This window comes from Crassostrea angulata, chromosome 1 (genome assembly GCF_025612915.1).
Source record: "Crassostrea angulata isolate pt1a10 chromosome 1, ASM2561291v2, whole genome shotgun sequence".
Classification (NCBI taxonomy): Eukaryota; Metazoa; Mollusca; class Bivalvia; order Ostreida; family Ostreidae; genus Magallana; species Magallana angulata.
The window spans coordinates 33,624,023-33,644,300 of NC_069111.1; the positions used below are offsets into that span (position 1 = coordinate 33,624,023).

The window sequence follows — 20,278 nt, forward strand, 5'->3', positions numbered from 1 at the left end:
TGATGGTACTTTAACATTACATGATGGTACTTCAACATAACATGATGGTACTTTAACATTACATGATGGTACTTCAACATTACATGTTGATGCTTCAACATTACATGCTGATACTTCAACATTACATGCTGATACTTCAACATTACATGATGGTACTTCAACATTACATGCTGATACTTCAACATTACATGATGGTACTTCAACATTACATGATGGTACTTCAACATTACATGCTGATACTTCAACATTACACGATGATACTTCTTCATTATATGATGATTCTTCATTATGTGGTGGTTCTAAAAATAGATCTACATCGGGATCGTAATGTACTGAAACCCAGATCCAACATCCACGATGTCGATGAAACAGATATTAGAAGAATTAAAAATGGGATATGCAATTAAACGATTTGAAGAGGAAAGAATCGATGTAGATAACTTTTTAAGTGTAACATATTTACAATTAATCAACTTAGGAATAATTACGATCGGGGATAGAATCCGACTTACAGAGAGGGTAAAAAGAAACGCAAGAAGTTCCGTTCTGGAAAGCGCGGACGATTTGGTGGCAACAGATTCAAATCCAATCGCCTCTATTTTGTCTCACCAAAGAAAAATGCTTTTTGGAAACAAGAAGTCCAAAAGACGCCACAGTTTCCCCGTAAATCATGACCCCGAAAAATTAGGTATCTAATTTGAGTTTTCTCAAATGAGTAGCACAATCCGGACTGATGAAAAACGTTTTGTTTTAGGCCTACAATAAAATCTCAGCAAATACAAAATATTATGTAATTAAAATTTGTGTAGAACAATTTAGCATTTTATACAAAGTCAGCAAACACTCGGTTTTTAGTTTTGAAAACCACGAACCAGTCTGGGTTTTGCTACCCAATTTAATCTCTCTCTCTCTCTCTCTCTCTCTCTCTCTTTATCTATCAATGTTTAACTTTATGTTGGTAATGGAAAATGACATGTATTTTTAGATGCATGGCTAAAGAAATATGTTGCAAAAGTTTTTGTGAATCACAAAGCAACAAAGCATAAATAAATTTAGAACATGAATATAGTTATTAGATCATGTAGATTTTAAACTAAAGTCTCCTTTCAGAATTTTCAAAATGACATGATATAGTGAATGGTCACCATGACAATGGTGTCTAGTTTTGGTTTGACATGGTGTTTATACTGAAAATTAGACAAATTATTCAATTAGGGACTTTTCTAATACATCCATATTTATCATGTTTATAGTGACATATATTGAACATGTTGAAGAGACATTCGCTTAAAATGTTATACACTTAATTAGGTCTTTTCGATTTTTTTGTTGCTGGATCGATTCCATCAAGTACATCACATGTACACTGTATGTAGTGTTTTTTTCACTTTTGGCTGATTGAGAACAACAGCGATTTTAAATTACATGTGTTCTGCTGGAATTTTGAATAAAATCTCTTTTTTAATTCTGAGTATGAGCACACCTAATATAAACAGATATTTTCAATTACACTATGCAATGAACTCTATTTTCAATTATATTCATGCTATTTTGTTTGAAGTTATCGTTGCTCAGAATATTAACTTTTAATATACACACAGTTCTTTATATTCATATATCTTGATGCAGGTTTCCAAGATTTATTACAAATCAGTTGTTAGAGACACCATTATATATAATATCAGTACCTATATTTAGTAAGGGACCAGGCAAAATTTATCACAATTATGGGACCGGTACAAACAAGCATGGAACAATGACTTTTTCATAAAATAAAAAAAGGATGGGACAAAAACTTTTTTTAGTATAAGTGCCCATGGGACAAACACTTTTTTAAAATGAGTTACAGTTTTCAATTCAAGAGAAACATTTATTTTTTAAAACATATTTATTTTTTAAAGACAAAAAATCTTTTAAAAAATTCATTTAAAAGGGAGTTATTCCCCTTGTTATCCAAAACTGTCCCTTACTACCTTTAGCTTACTTCTAACTACTAACATCTCTGAAAAGATATCTTGTCTTAAAATTAGAAAGCTTATGCAATTCTGAGAAAGAGTATGCCTCATATTGCCAATTCCATTGAGGTTTAAGAAAAGTATTGCCATTTAAGTGAACCCACCATTTCCATTTTTCTCTATTTAACACAGATCCATAGGACTCTCCTTCAGTAAAACATCTTTACTTAATCTTTAAGAGGTCATTTGTTGTATAGCCTCCTTTAATAAGGAACATTATTCAATACTTATACATACATCTACATGATAATATCATGATAAAAGCATCACATTACTTAGAAATACGCTTACATGTATACTCTTCTCCTGTCTTTTGATTTTCATACAAAGCATTAGTTTGAAATATTTTACCTAATACATGTATTATCATATGAAACTTTTTTTAATTTCCTTGAGTCATTTCTCTGACACACATATTTGAAATAATCATCACCGATGTTAAGAATTGTTCTTTTTTTGGTAAATTGGATGATTTGTAGCATTTTTTAAACTTCAAACACACCAGGAAACCTGGAAACGAATAAGAATTTCATAAAAAATATTCAAATTCTACATGTGTTTCTACATTTTTGCTTTTGATGCATATATATATATATATATATATATATATATATATATATATATATATATATATATATATATATATAATTGTTTACATTGTACTTTTTGTAATTTTTGTTGCAACAATCTCATCAATATGAAGATGTATATCCATGGGAGTGTGGGACAGTAACTTTTTGTTAAGCCTAAAGGCATGGGACACATATATATTTTTTTTAGTGAAAGCCATGGGACATGTAAATCTTTTTAATGAATATTTTTTTTGTACCGGTCCCATCACTGTGATAAATTTGGCCTGGTCCCTAACAAGCACTTTTTGTTCAAACATTGAAGGGTGTAGGGGTTGAAGAAATAATTGGAAAAGATGCTATACCTCTTTAATAGCACTTATCTTTTCATGTGACTTTTAAAAAAAAAAAACGCTCATCTTTTATACTGGTGTGTTATAAAAATAATGTGTTCTGCATATGTTGGTCTTAGTAATTTGTGTGTGTGTGCTAAAACTAAAATAAATTGTATTGTTTCATACTATAGATAATCTTAACTTTTCAGATATCCCAAAACGCCGTAAAGTGACAAGAACTTGGACAATGACTGTTGTTTGTTTGGCAGATAAAGAGTCTTCAAGGGTGCCATCATCTGCAGAGAAAGAAATTCTGTTTAAAGCAGGCCTAGGTACCCGCAAAATACAGTTTTTAACATCTGACACAGAGGCTGATGTTTTAAAGACTATAACTTCAGACAGATCAACAGAAAATGGTCAGACTATTGGATTTCCTCAGCTTAATAACTGTGGTGGGTTTGAACTGCTCAAATGCACCCAAAACAGCAGAGAACTCTCTCTAATTGATTGTGAGTGGTCGGTTTCTCAACTTAAAACATATTTAGGGAGTCAAACCAAGATTTATATACGACCAGTCCAAACAAGTCTCAGTACAACACCAATTGATAATAATTTTCAAATCAAGACAGAAGAAACTTGCAAGTTTTGCAACAAGGGCTTTTCTATTAGAAATCTGAGACAGCATGTTAAAACCTGCAAGGACAAGCCAAAAACAATAGAGGTATGTGAGAGTGATAGTGATGATCTACCAGATCCTGCTTTAAATGATCATGATGGCCTTTGGAGTTTTTTAAGTGATGCAAATATAGAGTTTTTGCCTGCAGCAGTGGATGCAGTAGATCCACTTGGTGATGCAGTACCAATAAATGCTTCAACTTCAGTTACAGATGTGATTGATGAAGTATCCCAAACTGAAGGGAATAGCAATTATAATGAACATGCATCTAGTTCTTCTAGTAATGTTTATGTCCATACTGGGGAAGAAATAAATTCCAGCTCTGACAGCACTACAAGTTCCACACAGAATGTTACAGTCTCTCCTACTATGTATCAAAAGGCAGAAACTGTATGTTTGATAGACAGTGTCATATCTAGTGCAATTGATCACTGCCTTACTGAAAACATTACTGATCCAGTGGAAATCCTAAGACATATGCAAAAAGTTATAGTGACTGGAAGAAGTTTGGAACTCGACGATTTATTAAATTGTGATTCAGGAGACACCTCTTTCATCATGGTGGATCGAGGAAATATTTTGGAGACAGCATTTGATGAAATTAAAAGCATAACAGACAAAGATCTTAGAAAAACATTGGAAGTTAACTTCTACAATGAGGTATTTTCCAAAGCCTATCTTCTTATTTAAAGGATTAATCATTTAAGATAATGTCTGCTCTTTCATGTACATGCATGTTACCTATTTACCAGTTATTAGTCCCATACTGGTTTCACTGGTGGGGACTATAGCTTTCCTCTGTGAATACATAACGGACTTGGCAAAATTACATGAGATAAAAAAAAAGAATATTAATTATTTTACCCACTAATTTTGATATTTAATTTGAATAATTTTGATATCTTGAGTGTTTAGTTGAATTTCCTCTGTTCTTTTATCTCTTACATGTCAAATATTATCATTAAACTAAGCTATGGAAAATCCAAAAGAATATGTTACATGCAGTTAGAGTAAAATTTAGTTTGTTTTCAATCTAGAGTAGAATATATAGTTTGAATTTCTTTTGTTCTTTTATCTCTAATTACAGTATAATAACATCTCGTTTAGTTCTTAAATAGTTGTATGGTTGAAAGTTTTCATAAAATAAAACAATCCGATAGGAGACCTGTATGGTGTATTTCTTATGCAATACTCTCAGAAGGCTTGTTTATAATCTAACATGCATGTCAATAGAGTTTACCACTAGCTGGTTACAGAATTTCAACTGATTACCATAAATTCCTTGTATATATATGATATAAATTTATAGAAATTATGTTATCATGCAACATGATATGTAATTTGAGTGTTTTATTTGTGGTTTTTGGGAGTTGATTTTTAATCAACTCTCCTATGCAGTCACTCGGACAAACCAAAAGTGAAACAGTGTTTGGACCTCAGCACAAATCATTGCTCCTGACAAGACTTAGTTCTTGAAAATAATTGATGAATTCGATGTAATGTATGCTAAAGCATTGTTTTTCAAGGAAACTTATTTACAAATACCTTAAAAATAGTCAGATTTTAAATGGTACGAACAATTTAGATATTTTTTCTAGTCGTATGTATTCCTACGCCAGAGTTCAATATAGTCTCGTTCAACTCGACGCTCGGCTGTCTCCGTAAACCCTTGTCAGAGATTTACGGTGTCAGCCGAGCGTTTGGTTGAACGAGACTAGAGTTCAATATTGCTTGGATCCATACAATTTTCGAGAAATATTTTTACCAGTGATACATAGTTTGATTGAATTAATTTTATCTTTAAATATTATTTAACATGATTCATGTGGAGGTTTCTCGACATTCTAGTCGAAAAAGTTCTAAAATTCATATTATAAAAATATGCGTAATTCAAATTAGAAACTACGTATACATGTACTTCTCATGCAAAATAACATATCATTGATTTTAAAATAAATAAACATCGACAAAATCAACTCCCGTCAGTTCTTCAGTACTTTGATTTAAAATTATTTCAGTGTGCTTCAGATCAAGGGGGGCCACGTAAAGAATTTTTTCGTCTAGTGCTCAGTGCTGTCAAGGAAAAGTATTTTGACAAAGGTTTGAGAGAACACCTGGCAAAAGATTATGTGACGGTTGGAAAAATTATGGGTAAGTTTAACTATTGCTATGACTGTAGAATTTACACTGCAACTGAGTTGATTTATTTTTAACTACTTGTAGTACAGTTTGCTGGGTTAAATGTTGTTTGCTGATTACCAGATTCAGGGATGTGGATTGTGCTTTCTGTTGTAATTTTGTTCTGTAAAAATGTTCTCCTTATGAAACAAATAGCATATTACATCCCATTTTTACCTTAAAACAGAATCAGTAGAAAAAGTATCCAAAAGTGGCTTTTTGTGAGATGAAGCAAGTGTCTTTAAAGTAAATCCACCCTCCTGTGACGTCATACATTTTACATAAACCATGAATTCATTAAAATTCTTGGAAGTAGATTTGTAATTTCTATGTTATCATAGGTGCACATCAAAAACTCAAATCATTGTTTACTTGGAGATATTTAATAAGTGTTTTTCATCCTTATATTCGACATAATTCAACAATGACAAAGGGAAATAACTCTTTTCTACTTTTCTCTAAGTGATGTATCTAAATGCTATGATTTTTCTAATGTAAACAATATTTTCTTTTTTTTAAATTAATTTTAGTTTTCTGGCATAGTAAGCAATAAAATTTAAATAGACAAACAAGTATCCATCCACTTATATTTAATTTTTAAACAAAAAAAGTGTGATTTTCAGATGATAATTTCAGCCTTTGGTTTTTATTACCTTACATCTTAAATAGTACGGATACATATATATTTTATTTATTTTTTGATGAAATTCAAGTCCAATAAGTTAAAAAAATGTTAAGTTTTTAACTTTGAACCCATGATATTATAGGTACGAGGTTACCTTAAGATTGCTCAGTCTGTCAAAAATAGTACATGTACAAAGTGAGAATTCGTTTCTTTCTCTAGCTTTAAGTATCCTGCAAAATGGACCAATGCCAAGCTTTTTAAATGAGGATATTCGAAATGACCTGTTTTCTGGGAAAGATTCAAGTTCATTGTGCATAAAAAATCTAAGGTTTGGGAGTAGCATACTTGCCAACCTCCAACATGTGAAAATCTGGTCATGACCAGATTTGGAAAGTAAAAAATCTGGTCATAGGGCGTAACGACATTCACGACATATTTACCATGCATTTCATAGGTATATACAATAGAAATATGTGTTAAAAACTTATGTGTAATGCTTTATTGCAAAGAAGCATTTTAACTAACAGTTGCTGATTTTGAATTTTGCAAAGTGATCTGACACAGAAAATGGTAGGTTGTGTTCAGCTAAAAAAAATGCAAAAAGAGTTTCTGCTACAATAACCTTGCTTTTGAACTCTGTAAATGATGGCATGAAAGTTGTAAGTGACTTGGAAGAGTTATGTGTATTAAAAAGCATCCTATACATGACTTAGCGTTTTTGAATGTTTAGTCAAATTATTTTGGGCACAAAATCCAATATTCAAATGTGCGTTATATAGAACATAAAAGCCTCGTTTTGTACTCGATTACTTTGTTTTACTTATGGGAATTCATTTTCCCAGATATGTTGATAGGTACAAAAATATCGTTTTCTTTTTGTTGGTTTTGATTCCGCTGGCCCCGATGAAGACCTTTTCTTATTGGAAGCCATCACACTTAATGATTTAAACCTTCGCTTAGTCAAAACAACTCACGATAATAATTACACATAATGTGTCTGTTATAGCCATCGGCATTGTTTACGTGTTACGTAAATCCAAGCTCAGCTTGGGTTCATAACTTGAAGTCAAACGCGCAACGTAATTTACGAACCAAATCCGGAAATCGGGAGATTTTCGGGTTGTTCGACAAAAATCGGGTGAAAAGCATGACCCGCCGGGTCATAAAAAATAATCGGGTGAAGGGTTGAAAAATCGGGTGTGACCCGACGAAATCGGGTCAGTTGGCAAGTATGGGGAGTAGTCAAGGTAAAAATAAAAGCAGCTCTGACATCATTGAAGGAACCATTTTACTATTAACATTCACTATTACATAGACAGATGCATATTGCAATAGAAAAAAATTTGGTTTTTTTTTTTAGCTTACCTGAGGGTAAGGCTCAAATGGCAAAGCTCAATATATGATATAACTATTAAATCATCTGTTTATAAAAGGGGCTTATATAAGAACATCAATATAAAATTTTGAAAATCTTTTAATACAGGATCTTTTGTACTCATGCATTGTTACGATATTTTGGATATGACTATAAAGCTTATGTCTAGTGTTGCTCAGGCGAGCATTGTGGCACATGGGCCTCTTGTTTGCTATTTATGCAGGTTAATACATTGTGAAAATTGGGTACTTAGCATTGTTTTTGAAAAGGTGAGGGGTACGACTCTTCCAAAAAATTTTGAAATGGGGGGGGGGGGGGGGGGTAGGTTACATCAATTTCATCAATTTCACTGTTTATTTCCTTCCTTTCCGGGTGGGGGGGGGGGCAACTCCTTGTCAATTTACTTCTTTATTTGTGGATGTAAGAAAAAAATGTTTTCTGTGAGAAAAAGTACGGGGGAGGGGGAGCAGGCCTTAGTCCCTCCCCTCCCTTGATATTAAACTGATTTGTAATTGATGACTATTAGTACATTGTACTGATTTCAGACACACTCTGACTCTGAACAGTTTCTTTTTTGTCATCCACATAGGTTGGAAGCATTTTACCAATGTTTGTACACCTTCTTAATCCCAGCACAACTTGTCTTACATTGAAAGCTGTTACACAGCTACTAAAACCCCATTTTTCAGAAGAGGGTTCAAATGACAGAAAGTATGAAAATAGTGTATATTCAGCATTCTTAAGATACATGCGATCAGCAGCAAGTAAGTAAATTCATGAACTCATATTTGACAAGACAGCTCTGTTAGAATTGTACATGTATGTACTAAATTGATATATCTAGTTTTAAAATCAGCTTTTGTACTCTATAGGTTTGATTCAATCTTTTTTAAATATTAAAACTTATAGGTGGAAGAAGAGGAGATGTTTCACTTCAGCACATACTCCAGTTTGTTACAGGAGCATCTGAAGAGCCCATCCTTGGATTTTGCCACCCTCCCTCCATAGAGTTTGTAAAACCTCGTGATGACACACGCTTTATACCAACAGCAAATACATGCATCAATTCTCTGAAGTTACCACGAGGGACCTTAGAAATCAAATTGCCGGCAGATGAAGAGCTATTTTCTCTGTATGATTATGCATTTTTAAATACATTTTATGGGCTTATTTGAGTTCCCTTGTAAATGTGTGTTTCTGTTTCTTCAAAGGTTAGTTTGATGTTGATATGAAGGGTTACTTATTAAGGGTTACATTGTTGTATACCCCCATACTAAATTTAAGGTATGGTCCTGTTGTGTCAAGAAGAAGGATTATCTTGGATTTGTCAGTATTCTGAGTTTTGCTTTTTAATTATTTTATGTATGGTAGATACACTATGGGACACTCTTAAGCAAGATTTTTAGTTGGTGTTTCTCACAAGTTAACAGAGATACATGTACCTGTATATGATGATTCACTTTGGTCTTAGTCTTTTAAGTCACCTGAGTGACTCAATTGGTTTTCGTCCATTGTCATGGATTAAGAAATGAACATTTTTAACTTCTTCTTGAAAACTATGTGGCCAATTTTTTTCAAGGGAGGTAAGAGAATGGTAAATTGTAAACTTCATTGGCATTTTTGCAAGATTTCAGGTAGGGAGAGGGGGTATTACCATGTTTTAGATAATATTTACTCCAGAATAAAGCTAATTTGTTGCACAGAGAGAGAGAGAGAGAGAGAGAGAGAGAGAGAGATATGAGAATTCTTGCCAGGTGTTGTGTATTAGCTGAGGTACTCAGGTGACTGTTAGGACCTGTTGGTCTGTTGATATTAGATTTTGGGGAAGACATACCATGTACCTTGTTTTTTAAACTTTCAGTTTTAAGAAAGCAAAATGGTTTTTTATGCTTTTCTTTTTGGATCTGAGAAAAAAAAAATCATCAGCACACTCTATTCAACTATCTTTTATTCAAAAGAGTCAAAAAGACTGCTTTATGGCCAAGGTTTACGATGTTGTACAGTAGTTTTTCCTCCTCTTGGCTTGCAATTTTTGTGAAAACTATTTTGATAATATTACTTGTAAATTACTCTTTTTTAACTTTTATCCACACCTATGATGTATGATGCTCCAACTTTCACGATTTATTGTAGTTTTTTTACATGATGAGTCATTTTTGAAAGGTAAAGTAATGGAAAATCTTTTTTTTAAATTTACAATTAGAGGTCTATAACTCTATTGTTCATACTATACATAGAAGGAATGTCCCGTGATTTGTATTGCAAATTCATTGTTTACAAAACATGTTTATAGTGTAGTACATGTATATAACAGCCTTGCAAGGGTACAATTTTCACTGGGACAGATGTTGTTTAATTTGATTTGTTGAATTTCCTGATAAAATTTGCCAATATGAAACATGATTAAAAGAATCAGAGGCAGTGTGTTTTACATTTCAGACAATTTTGTTAAAATATATATTTTAATTTTTTTCTGAATCAGATGGATTGTATAAAATAGAATTGATTAAATATTTAAATTAGGATTATAGAAGTCAAAATTAGTATGAATCAATAAAGGTAATATTTTTAATATTTTTGAAAATTGCTAAGTAGTTACTGGTATCAAAAACTGTTTTCTTTTTGTATAATTCATGCATCAAAATAGCAAGTTTTAGTAGAAAAAAATTTATTTGATAATAAATGTTGCAAGTCTTGACAGTTTTACTTCTTTATACCTCCTTCTATGATAAAGAGGAGCATCTTGGTATGTACCTGTTGGTTCATATCTAAAGTGTTGTGCTTTCAACATCCAAGTACTATTGTTTTTTAAAGAAATGTAGTATAATGAAAAAAAGAGTTGGTCTTTTATATTTCTGTGGTCACAAACTACTTCATCCATTATTGCAAAAAAATATAATAATACATAATCTGCTAATGCGATACATGATTTTTTCTGCAATGTCGCCACCCTCATATCCCGCATGAATCACAAAAGAAAGCATTTTATATTGTTTAAAGATAACCTGCTCTGTATTTTCGAATAAAAAAGAAATGGAGTAGATTGTCACCTTTTGGTTTATTATGATTAAAATGGGAAATTTCTAGAATCTATTTATAATTTCTAAACACTTTAAATAGTCGTCAATTCCGAAATTTCTGTTATTTCTTCTTAAATCTACATTTAAGGCAACTCTACAGTCTTCAGTAAGCATTTGTGAAACTGGTTCAAATACTGGTCTGTCACCGTATTCAACATCAGTGTGATCAACGTAACCTTCAACACCATAATCTTGTAAATCATTCCTGTCGAGGGGAATGCCAACAGGATTTTGAATTTGTCCACTCATCCATAATTGAATTGAGGAAGCTTTCACTGTGCGGATTCTATGACGTGACCACGCCCGAGCCCAAAATTAAAGTCTTCTGTTTATTTCATCCATGTAAATGTAGTGCAGTGCAGCTAAATTTTTTACATTCAAGGCATCTAGAATTCCTTGGTCTTCCATAAAATAGAATAAATTATAAAAGAAACATAACACGCCTTCGAAAACGTCCCTCCAAAGTCTCTCTATTCTTTGATTATGCGTACTTTTCCCAGTTATCATGCTTCCGTCACCCCGTTCTAATAGCATGTAGTCTGCGACTGATACATTTTCCAGTCCTTTGTCTGACCGGACCCTCATAGGGAGTCCATAAGTGTCCACACCGAGCAAAAAACAATCTAATACCGTTCTAGATGTGTTGTTGTCAGCACACTTCAAATACGTAACCAGTCTACTGAAACCGTCAATACCACCGATTACAACAAACCTCCAACGTACCAGTTTATGGTTTGAATCTATGTGCCATAGGTGGTTTGGACCTTGAACATTATAAATGCGCCTATGAAGTCGGCCTATTTTTCTTGATTGAACTCCTTCTTTATCAATTCGATGAATACAGTCTCTGAGTCTCCATCTCTGAATTCGAATATTTTTTGAAAGCAACATTTGTCTCAGCATATTTTCACCACAAAGAGGAAATTTGTTTAATATTTTACCAACTTGTTCTTCGAGGTCGTTTTCATTAATTTCTGAAAAATCGCTTTTACTCAATCCAAAGAGCGCCATTCTGCGATAAATAGTCCTCTCGGATACCAATAACAGTGTTGCAATATCAGAAATTTCAAAGTTATTTTCAAGCAAATTCTCTATTGTTGATTTTGGAATGTCAAACATAGGTGGTCCTACATTACCCTGAATCCTATTCGGTGGAAATCGTCCAAACTTTACACACTCAATTCTGATTTTCATCATCTCCGCTCTATTTGAAATGCCAACGGCTTCGAATTCTTGGACAGACAGCTTACAAACAATATCTGGCGTTATTTTTTCTTTTTCAAAATGTTCATAAGCATGTTGCAATCCAAGTTTTTCCAATACTTGCAACATTATAGGCCTCTGGAGTAGGTTTGAAGATCTTTCAGTGTAAATGTTTAATGAAAATCAACTGACAAAAACACAGTTAATCACCATCATATTAAGAGAAAGTATCAATATATTATGAAATATCATCATGTAATGTTGAAGTATCAGCATGTAATGTTGAAGTATCAGCATGTGATGTTAAAGTATCAGCATGTAATGTTAAAGTACCATCATGTAATGTTGAAGTATCAGCATGTAATGTTGAAGTATCAGCATGTAATGTTGAAGTACCAGCATGTAATGTTGAAGTACCAGCATGTAATGTTGAAGTATCAGCATGTATAGTTGAAGTACCATCATGTAATGTTGAAGTATCAGTATGTAATGTTGAAGTACCATCATGTAATGTTGAAGTATCAGCATGTAATGTTGAAGTACCAGCATGTAATGTTGAAGTATCAGCATGTAATGTTGAAGTACCATCATGTAATGTTGAAGTACCATCATATAATGTTAAAGTACCATCATGTAATGGTAAAGTACCATCATGTAATGTTGAAGTACCATCATGTAATGTTAAAGTACCATCATGTAATGGTAAAGTATAATCATATAATGAAGTTTGTTCACATAAGGCAGTTGAGGCGTTCCATAAAAACATGTATTTTAATTTGCTTTGGAAATCATATAAAAGAGTTAAATTAATGCAGTCCTTACACTGTTATTATTTCAGCAATAATTTTGTTGTATAGAAATATGTGCATGTACTTATTACTTGGAGCATGTCTAAACAAGAGGCCCATGGGCCACATCGCTCACCTGAGGAACAATAGGTATGATAAAATCAGCTTAATGGAGTCATAATACAAACTATCTGGACAATGTACAATAGTACAATCCATTTCCCCCTGGATATTCTTATGTTTATAATCATTAGACTAAGTCCCTTTTCCAACAGGATGATTTAATAGTCATATCACATGCTGAGTATTGCAGTTCTCAAAAAGATCCTTAACAATTGTTTATATATGTGATATAAAGCTACATCAAACTCTGAACCTTCTTGTGAGGCCGAAGAATTGTCCTGTAGCCAAAGTCTTAAGAATTATAAAGAATCATCTGGCTGATTAGTTTCTGAGAAGAAGATTTTTTAAGATTTACTCTATATATTCATATGTAAAACTTTAACATCCCCCCAATGTGGCCCCACACTACCCCCAGGGATCACGATTTTCACAACTTTGAATCTACACTACCTGAGGATACTTCCACACAAGTTTCAGCTTTCTTGGCTGATTAGTTTATGAGAAGAAGATTTTTAAAGATTTACTCTATATATTCCTATGTAAAACTTTGACCCCCCCCCAATTGTGCCCCAGCCTACCACCAGGGGTCATGATTTTCACAACTTTGAATCTACACTACCCGAGGATACTTCCACACAAGTTTCAGCTTTCCTGGCTGATTAATTTCTGGGAAGAAGATTTTTAAAGATTTACTCTATATATTTCTATGTAAAACCTCGACTTCCCATTGTGGTCCCACCCTACCCCCGGGGGTCATGATTTTCACAACTTTGAATCTACATTACCTGAAAATGCTTCCACACAAGTATAGCTTTCCTGGCTTTATGGTTCTTGAGAAGAAGATTTTGAAAATTCTCAAAAATTTTCATGAATATCTTATTATCTCCCCTTGAAAAAGAATGTGGCCCTTAATTTTCACAACTTTGAATCCCCTTTGCCTAAGGATGATTTGTGCCAAGTTTGGTTGAAATTGGCCGAGTAGTTCTTGAGAAGATGTTGAAAATGTGAAAAGTTTACGGCCAGACGGACAGACAGACAAAATGTGATCAGAATAGCTCACTTGAGCTTTCAGCTCAGGTGAGTTAAAAAAAATCTGCACAAAAAGACGACATGAATCATTTAAGGTGGCATGTGACACCTCCATGTTTTGACTTATTATTTATCGAAATAAACAATAAAATCAAGTATAATTTTATAAATAGTTTCTTTCCAATAATTGTCGTCAAACAACGTAGCGAAGTGAATCTGTAAATCATGATTCTGAATCACACGGGGATTTTAATAAATTTTACGTTTCCAAAAATGTTGAAAACGTATTTTTTGTGTGAAATAATGTAAAATTCTCAACCAGTAAAAGTATTTTAATTATGACGTGTTTCATTCCACAGCAATATCGACAGATGTCCCAATACTACCTCAATTAAAACAGAATGTACACCTCGCAAATGACACCTGCACGTCTGCTTTTGTAATTTCCAATATTAATTTCTAAATACCACCAGACGTTCACACACTTTGTGATTAGTTTTTAATAAAAAGCTTTGTTTAGAAACACCTGTAACCGTTTGTTTTTAAAAATTTGTGTTTTTCAAATACTAGATACTAGTAGATAAATAGCAAATGTGGTATTGTAAATGCTCTGTAGATTAAAAGACAACAGTCCCTTGGTCCATGGTATACGTCAGAGTTATGCAAACTAAGTCAGGACAATTAGCAGCCTCAAAGTTTACATTGCATGACGTCACAAACTACGTGCTTGTCTTTTCGTAATAATTGGCAGTGATTTTACCTTATTGAAGTTCTATTGTACGTTTTTTATGATACCGGTATGTATGAAACATCTTTGAAAGGTGTCCCAACTTATACGACTACAGATTACTGCTGAAACAACCCTAAAACTTAATTCCATCCGATCTTGACCACGGCATAAAGTGTTTGGTGGAAGACAGTTACTGTAACCAAATAGCTTGATATTAAAAATAACATTTGATGCATGCTTAACAACCAGCATGCGACGCATCAAATCAAAGGCTTCAAATAGCGTGACAAAAAAAATGGAAACCCAAAACAACACTAATTGGCATAATTTGAACAAATATGGTACATATCTTTGAGATATTACGTACAGTTCTAGATCTTTTGTATGCAAAATAAATGTTTGCAGAGCTTTGGTAAAAGCACATAAGTATATAATTATCCTGGGGTTGATATAGTTTGCATAAGGCTCAAAATGTAGGGATTTCATATGTCCGCATTTCCTACGAATTTACACCCCACCCAAAATGAGGATAAATAGTGCTATATGACTGGTACATCAATCATTAATTCAATCAACGAAATGACGCGTCCCCGCGAATTTGGGAAGTATTGACAATCCGCGAAATTTGGTGTCCATAGATTTTCATGTTTCCATAGTATAGTGATCAATATTGAAAACCTTCTGAAAGATCCTTTTAAAACAAAAAATATCGCCATTTTAGAAAATCAAAATAATGGAAAAAGGATATCCAATCCTGCTTTACCAACTTCGTATACAAGTACTTGTATTTGTCATCAACGTACAGATAGATGACTTTACTGTAGACGAAAAAGTCCAATGGAAATAACGGTCATGGGTAAAGTGTCGAAATGGGGAATTGTGCACTTTATGTACATAAGTATGCCATGAAAACAAGTCAATTTTAAAACAGAGTTCAATGTATTTTACTTACTCCCTATAAGGCAAGTTGCTATAAGTAACAGCTTAAGTTTAAATTTCCACCATATCGTGTAATCGACAATTCAGGTATATACAAAGAGCGCTACGCGAAACATAACACGGATGCTAACTTTATACCTTTATTAAGTCTAAATAAAAATTTAAAAAATAGATATACATGTATTGTAACACAAAGATTAGGCAATCAATTTAGTATTGAATCATTTCAACATAATCGATCAACATGGCGACGTCATCTCCGTGCCACGTGGGTAGCCAGTCGCCCCTGTGTTCCCAGAAGTCCTTCATTGGGTGAGAAGAACCTTTATGCCAGGGTTTAGCGGTATTGTATTGGGCGCTGTCACTGAAAAAGCCTCCTCCCACAGCAACATTTAGAATCAGATGGAACTATAATACACAGGCAAAGGAAATAATAAGTTGACGTTTCTGTTTTATCTAAAAATACCCACAATTTTTTTTATAAATATGGTAATGTATGTGAACTTCAAGATATTTGCTTGGTTTGTGTCTCCACAAAACGTTACATTATGTAACCATGTTAGATAAAATTTATCATAGTATTGCAAAGCAATTGGAAAATGATACGACTTTGAAAATGATAATCTGTATTTGTAGATAAGTGTACACACCGAGTGATCAAAAGGTGCGTTATGGGAATTTCCCCATATATTGTGACCTTGAAAATGTGCCCAATTCCAGAATCCTTGTGCAGGAGTTGTAATGTGCATGATTTCTTGATCATCAACGTAAGTTCTGAATATAGAAATGGAATTTTAAAAAATTGAATGCAAAGGGAATATAGATGTGAATTTGGTTGCTGAAGACTTGGCGAACATCACTATGGACTTACATGATATGATGATCTGTCCACTCGAGGGAGTATGTATGCCAATCATGCCAGTCTCTACCACTCGGCGCATGTCTACAAGAAATATCACCGAAAGTTGAACAAGAACTATCACTGAAACTTAAACCTGAACGAAAAGTTTAACTAAAACTTGATCTTGAATTAGAAAAAACATAAAAGACATAATTTACCACTTTGTTTGAATTCATAAATTTCACGAAACAAAATGCTAACTATGGAAGATTGCATGATTTTAAGACGGAATTTTTGAATGCCGTACTTTCCTTTATGAGTGAGGTAGTATGCATAATGAGATGCATCAGGACCCCAGTGAAGAGTGGAAGCAACATAACTAACTCCGTGATCCGAGCCATGTTCTACAGCCCTCAGGTTTCCTGTCAACGTATTACGAATTTGTCGGTCAACAAAAATCACATTTTGAGAGGGCAAAAGGTGCAATAAATATCGAATTTGCAAAGAATTACGAACTCTTATAATGACTTAAGTTTAGTTTTAAAATACACATGTGTCAAAAGTTAATCGCACAGAATCGACTTCTTTCAATAAAATTATAAAACAATGTTGTCACCAATTTTTCAAATTACTAGTTCTCTTGTTTTCACGCAAAAAGCAGTGCCCTTTATTACACAACTACGACAATTTGTTCATTTAAAATGTAATGTTTTGTTAACTAAACTCAAAGAGGTGCAAGTCTCAATGATGGTCAATTTATGCAAACTTGTCTTACGAAATCTTCTGTTCGTACTAGCTCTTATTTATCATATTCAAGAATTGTACAAAAACAAGATTTGAAAGTTGAACTTGATGTTATAGTATATTTTAGTTGGCTATAATAATCATACATCTTGATTCCATAATGTCGATCTCACCCGATCTGGGCCATAATCCGTAATGTTTGTTGCAAGACAGTAACCAAATAGCTGGACAAAATTTTGTAATCACTGTGAGAATTCAATGGAAAGATGCTATTTTTGGCCTCAATTTTGAATGTAACAAAAAGACACGATTATTTAACAACCTTGCTTTAAAAATCTACAAATACAAGATGTTTTGCATACTACAAAGTCTCGATGAAACAGAATATAATCTAAGAAATCATGTTAAAAAGTGTACTATTTTTTGGATAAAGGTATTGAAATTTAGTAAATATGACTTTAGAATTGATGTGATTGAAAATGTAACACAATTGTTATAAGATTGTGAGACACATGTTTTTTTTGTGTGTTTTTTTTTCCAATTTATTTTGTATGATATATATATATATATATATATATATATATATATATATATATATATATATATATATATATATATATATATATATATATAAACTACATGTACGAAAAAAAAATAGCTGGACAAAAATGATATTTGATACATTCAGTTTGGTAAATATCATATTGTTCAGCCTCGTATAAAAATGCCAATACCGTTATTCACCTGGCCATAACCAATCTCCTTTTGGAATACGCGCACGTACGTTGACCCGTCCGTATTTCACGCATGCGTGTGAAGTTACTTTTCCAGACATGATAGGTGGAAAGATTTCATGTCCATTAGATGTCTTTGAGCAACCATAGTTGGCACCATTTGTACAGGTATGATATAACTCTACAAAAACAAACATTACAACACGGTATTACTTAAAACAGGGAAATATTCGCCACCGTTTTTTTCCGCTCCTTTCGCTCTCCTTGTCTATGGACAATTAAGACTGGGCGAATTGAACTGGTTCAAACTATATCTTTTTAAACACAACTGTCTGGGCAAATTCAAGAGGGGGCAAAACTGTTTGCAAGTGAAGAAGGGCGAAAATAACATGGGGCGGCAAGATAACCTTATATACAGTACTTGCATTTTTTTAGCACAATATACCATGCCTAATTATCATATTTACAGTACCTGTATTTTTCAACTTTTAAGCTATGACAAAAATACCGTTCAAGTCTATACGACCATTATAAAGTCTGTTATTATCGAATGAGGCATGATCAGTCGTCAGGGTCTGCAAGAAAATGAGAATGAATGAGTTAAAATCATCTCGGAATACTGTGTATGATCTCTTACTTTTCCTTGGCACCATTAGACCACGGGGAATCAAAATAACTGTGATGTTTAAAAAACAATTATATATAATTTATATATATATATATATATATATATATATATATATATATATATATATATATATATATATATATAGCAGGAATATATTTTCAAATCAAATATTTGATTACATCGTTCGAGTAAATTTAATGGAAAAGTCATGGAAAAGTACAGAGGTCTTATACTCTACTAGTTCTCCTGTTAGTGAGTTGGAATCGAGATCAACGTACTCCCATATATCATCATCTGAAAAATGCATTTACTTGTAAGTGTAGCCTCGTTGTTTAAGGTAGAAAAAAGGCGTTAACGTTTGGATTTTTGAAATGTGTGTTGATATGATTGTATTCACAATTAACTGCATTTGTTGTTTAGGAAGCCAATTTGTGGTTTATTTTTGTGGGTATTTTTGTGAATAAATTATAACAGAAAAAGTTCATTCACTAGCGAGTTAGTGTACTAGTGCATGCTTACTTGTATGAAAAATTATTGTCTTGTTATTTTTAGAGGGATCTCAAAAAACAAATGTACAAAGACAAATGTTCACAGAAGAAATAAGAATGCTTTGCTTTTTGTAGCAAATTATTAAATATTTCAATAGAATTTATACAAACAATATAATATATGACTTTCCTGATTTAGCATACCTTTACCAGTACACCTATAACACTATGATAAAACTTACCATTTTTAGCTTCGACGACATATTTTCTCTCTCCGTCCTTTGACCGAATTGTGAAAATAACGTGTGCTATTCCATCCTCATCTATCAATGGAGTTGTTTTGGTGTTTTTTTTTTACATTATTTTAATAACAGTATCGTGGAAATTACACGGATTAGGAAATAATTGAAGTCGTTACTTTGTATACGTGTTAAGGACGTCGTTTACTCAGGGTTTGAGTTCTCAAAATCCGGATTGTTAAAAAGTTCATGTCATGAGTAAAATTTGTTCTAAACACTAAAAGTATTTATGAAATGAACTATTATTGACAAACCATTCGATATTTTTACTATATCATGGAATTAGGCTCAAACAAAGTTGGACTTTTAGCGAAACAGAAGAAATTCGGACTAAAATTTTTAGATTTTGTATTTCACTTAAATATTTTTGGTAGTACTGTAATATTCAAAGTTAAGATTTTATTTGTTAATGCACATAATTTTTGCATATTTTCTGTTGGTTTTATCTAACTTTTTCATTTAGATATTTGAATGGCACACACTACAAAAATATGGAAAAATGCTTAAAAACGATAAAAGACACCATTTCTCAAAATTTTGATCATTGACCTCATATAACTTTTATACCAGCAGAGTAAGGTCAATATGCCTAGTTCAAAGCTATAAATGTTTTAGTATTATCATCAGTCAATTTTTTGTAAAATTGAATCAAAAAAGGGTAGGAATCTGAAAATTGATAGAGGAAATTCGGACTGGAATATTCAAAAAAATTGTGGATGAAAACTTAATGCTTTGTGTCTGTTCAGTGTCACTGCCATTCATAAACTGTATTTCATTTTTAAAAGAGTTAAGCAATTTGTATTATTTTCACAGTTAAGAAAATTTCAATCATGGTATAAAATTTTTAGGGACTTTTCTTATATTTTCAAAAAATATTCA

General features: G+C 32.7%; 1 protein-coding gene, 1 long non-coding RNA gene and 1 pseudogene across 2 annotated transcripts in view; 1 reads left to right on the plus strand and 2 right to left on the minus strand.

Annotated features, from left to right (window-relative positions):
* The first annotated feature begins 357 nt into the window (after positions 1-357).
* Positions 358-9,274, plus strand: LOC128155283 (uncharacterized; annotated as a pseudogene).
* Positions 9,275-15,791: 6,517 nt separating this feature from the next.
* On the minus strand, positions 15,792-18,637 carry LOC128192184 (beta-1,3-glucan-binding protein-like). Its single transcript, XM_052864679.1, has 7 exons — positions 18,622-18,637; positions 17,995-18,165; positions 17,399-17,474; positions 16,814-16,930; positions 16,537-16,608; positions 16,316-16,439; positions 15,792-16,073 (listed from the first exon to the last, which is right to left on the minus strand). The coding sequence occupies exons 1-7, from the start codon at positions 18,635-18,637 to the stop codon at positions 15,876-15,878; spliced, it is 774 nt and encodes a 257-aa protein (XP_052720639.1). The 3' UTR covers positions 15,792-15,875.
* A 182-nt stretch (positions 18,638-18,819) lies between these two features.
* Positions 18,820-20,278, minus strand: part of LOC128190720 (uncharacterized) — a 2,178-nt gene continuing 719 nt past the window's right edge. Inside the window, exons 2-3 of the long non-coding RNA XR_008244383.1 lie at positions 19,343-19,423; positions 18,820-18,906 (exon numbers count right to left, since the gene is read on the minus strand). This is a non-coding gene — a long non-coding RNA (uncharacterized LOC128190720). The remainder of the gene's footprint in view (positions 18,907-19,342; positions 19,424-20,278) is intronic.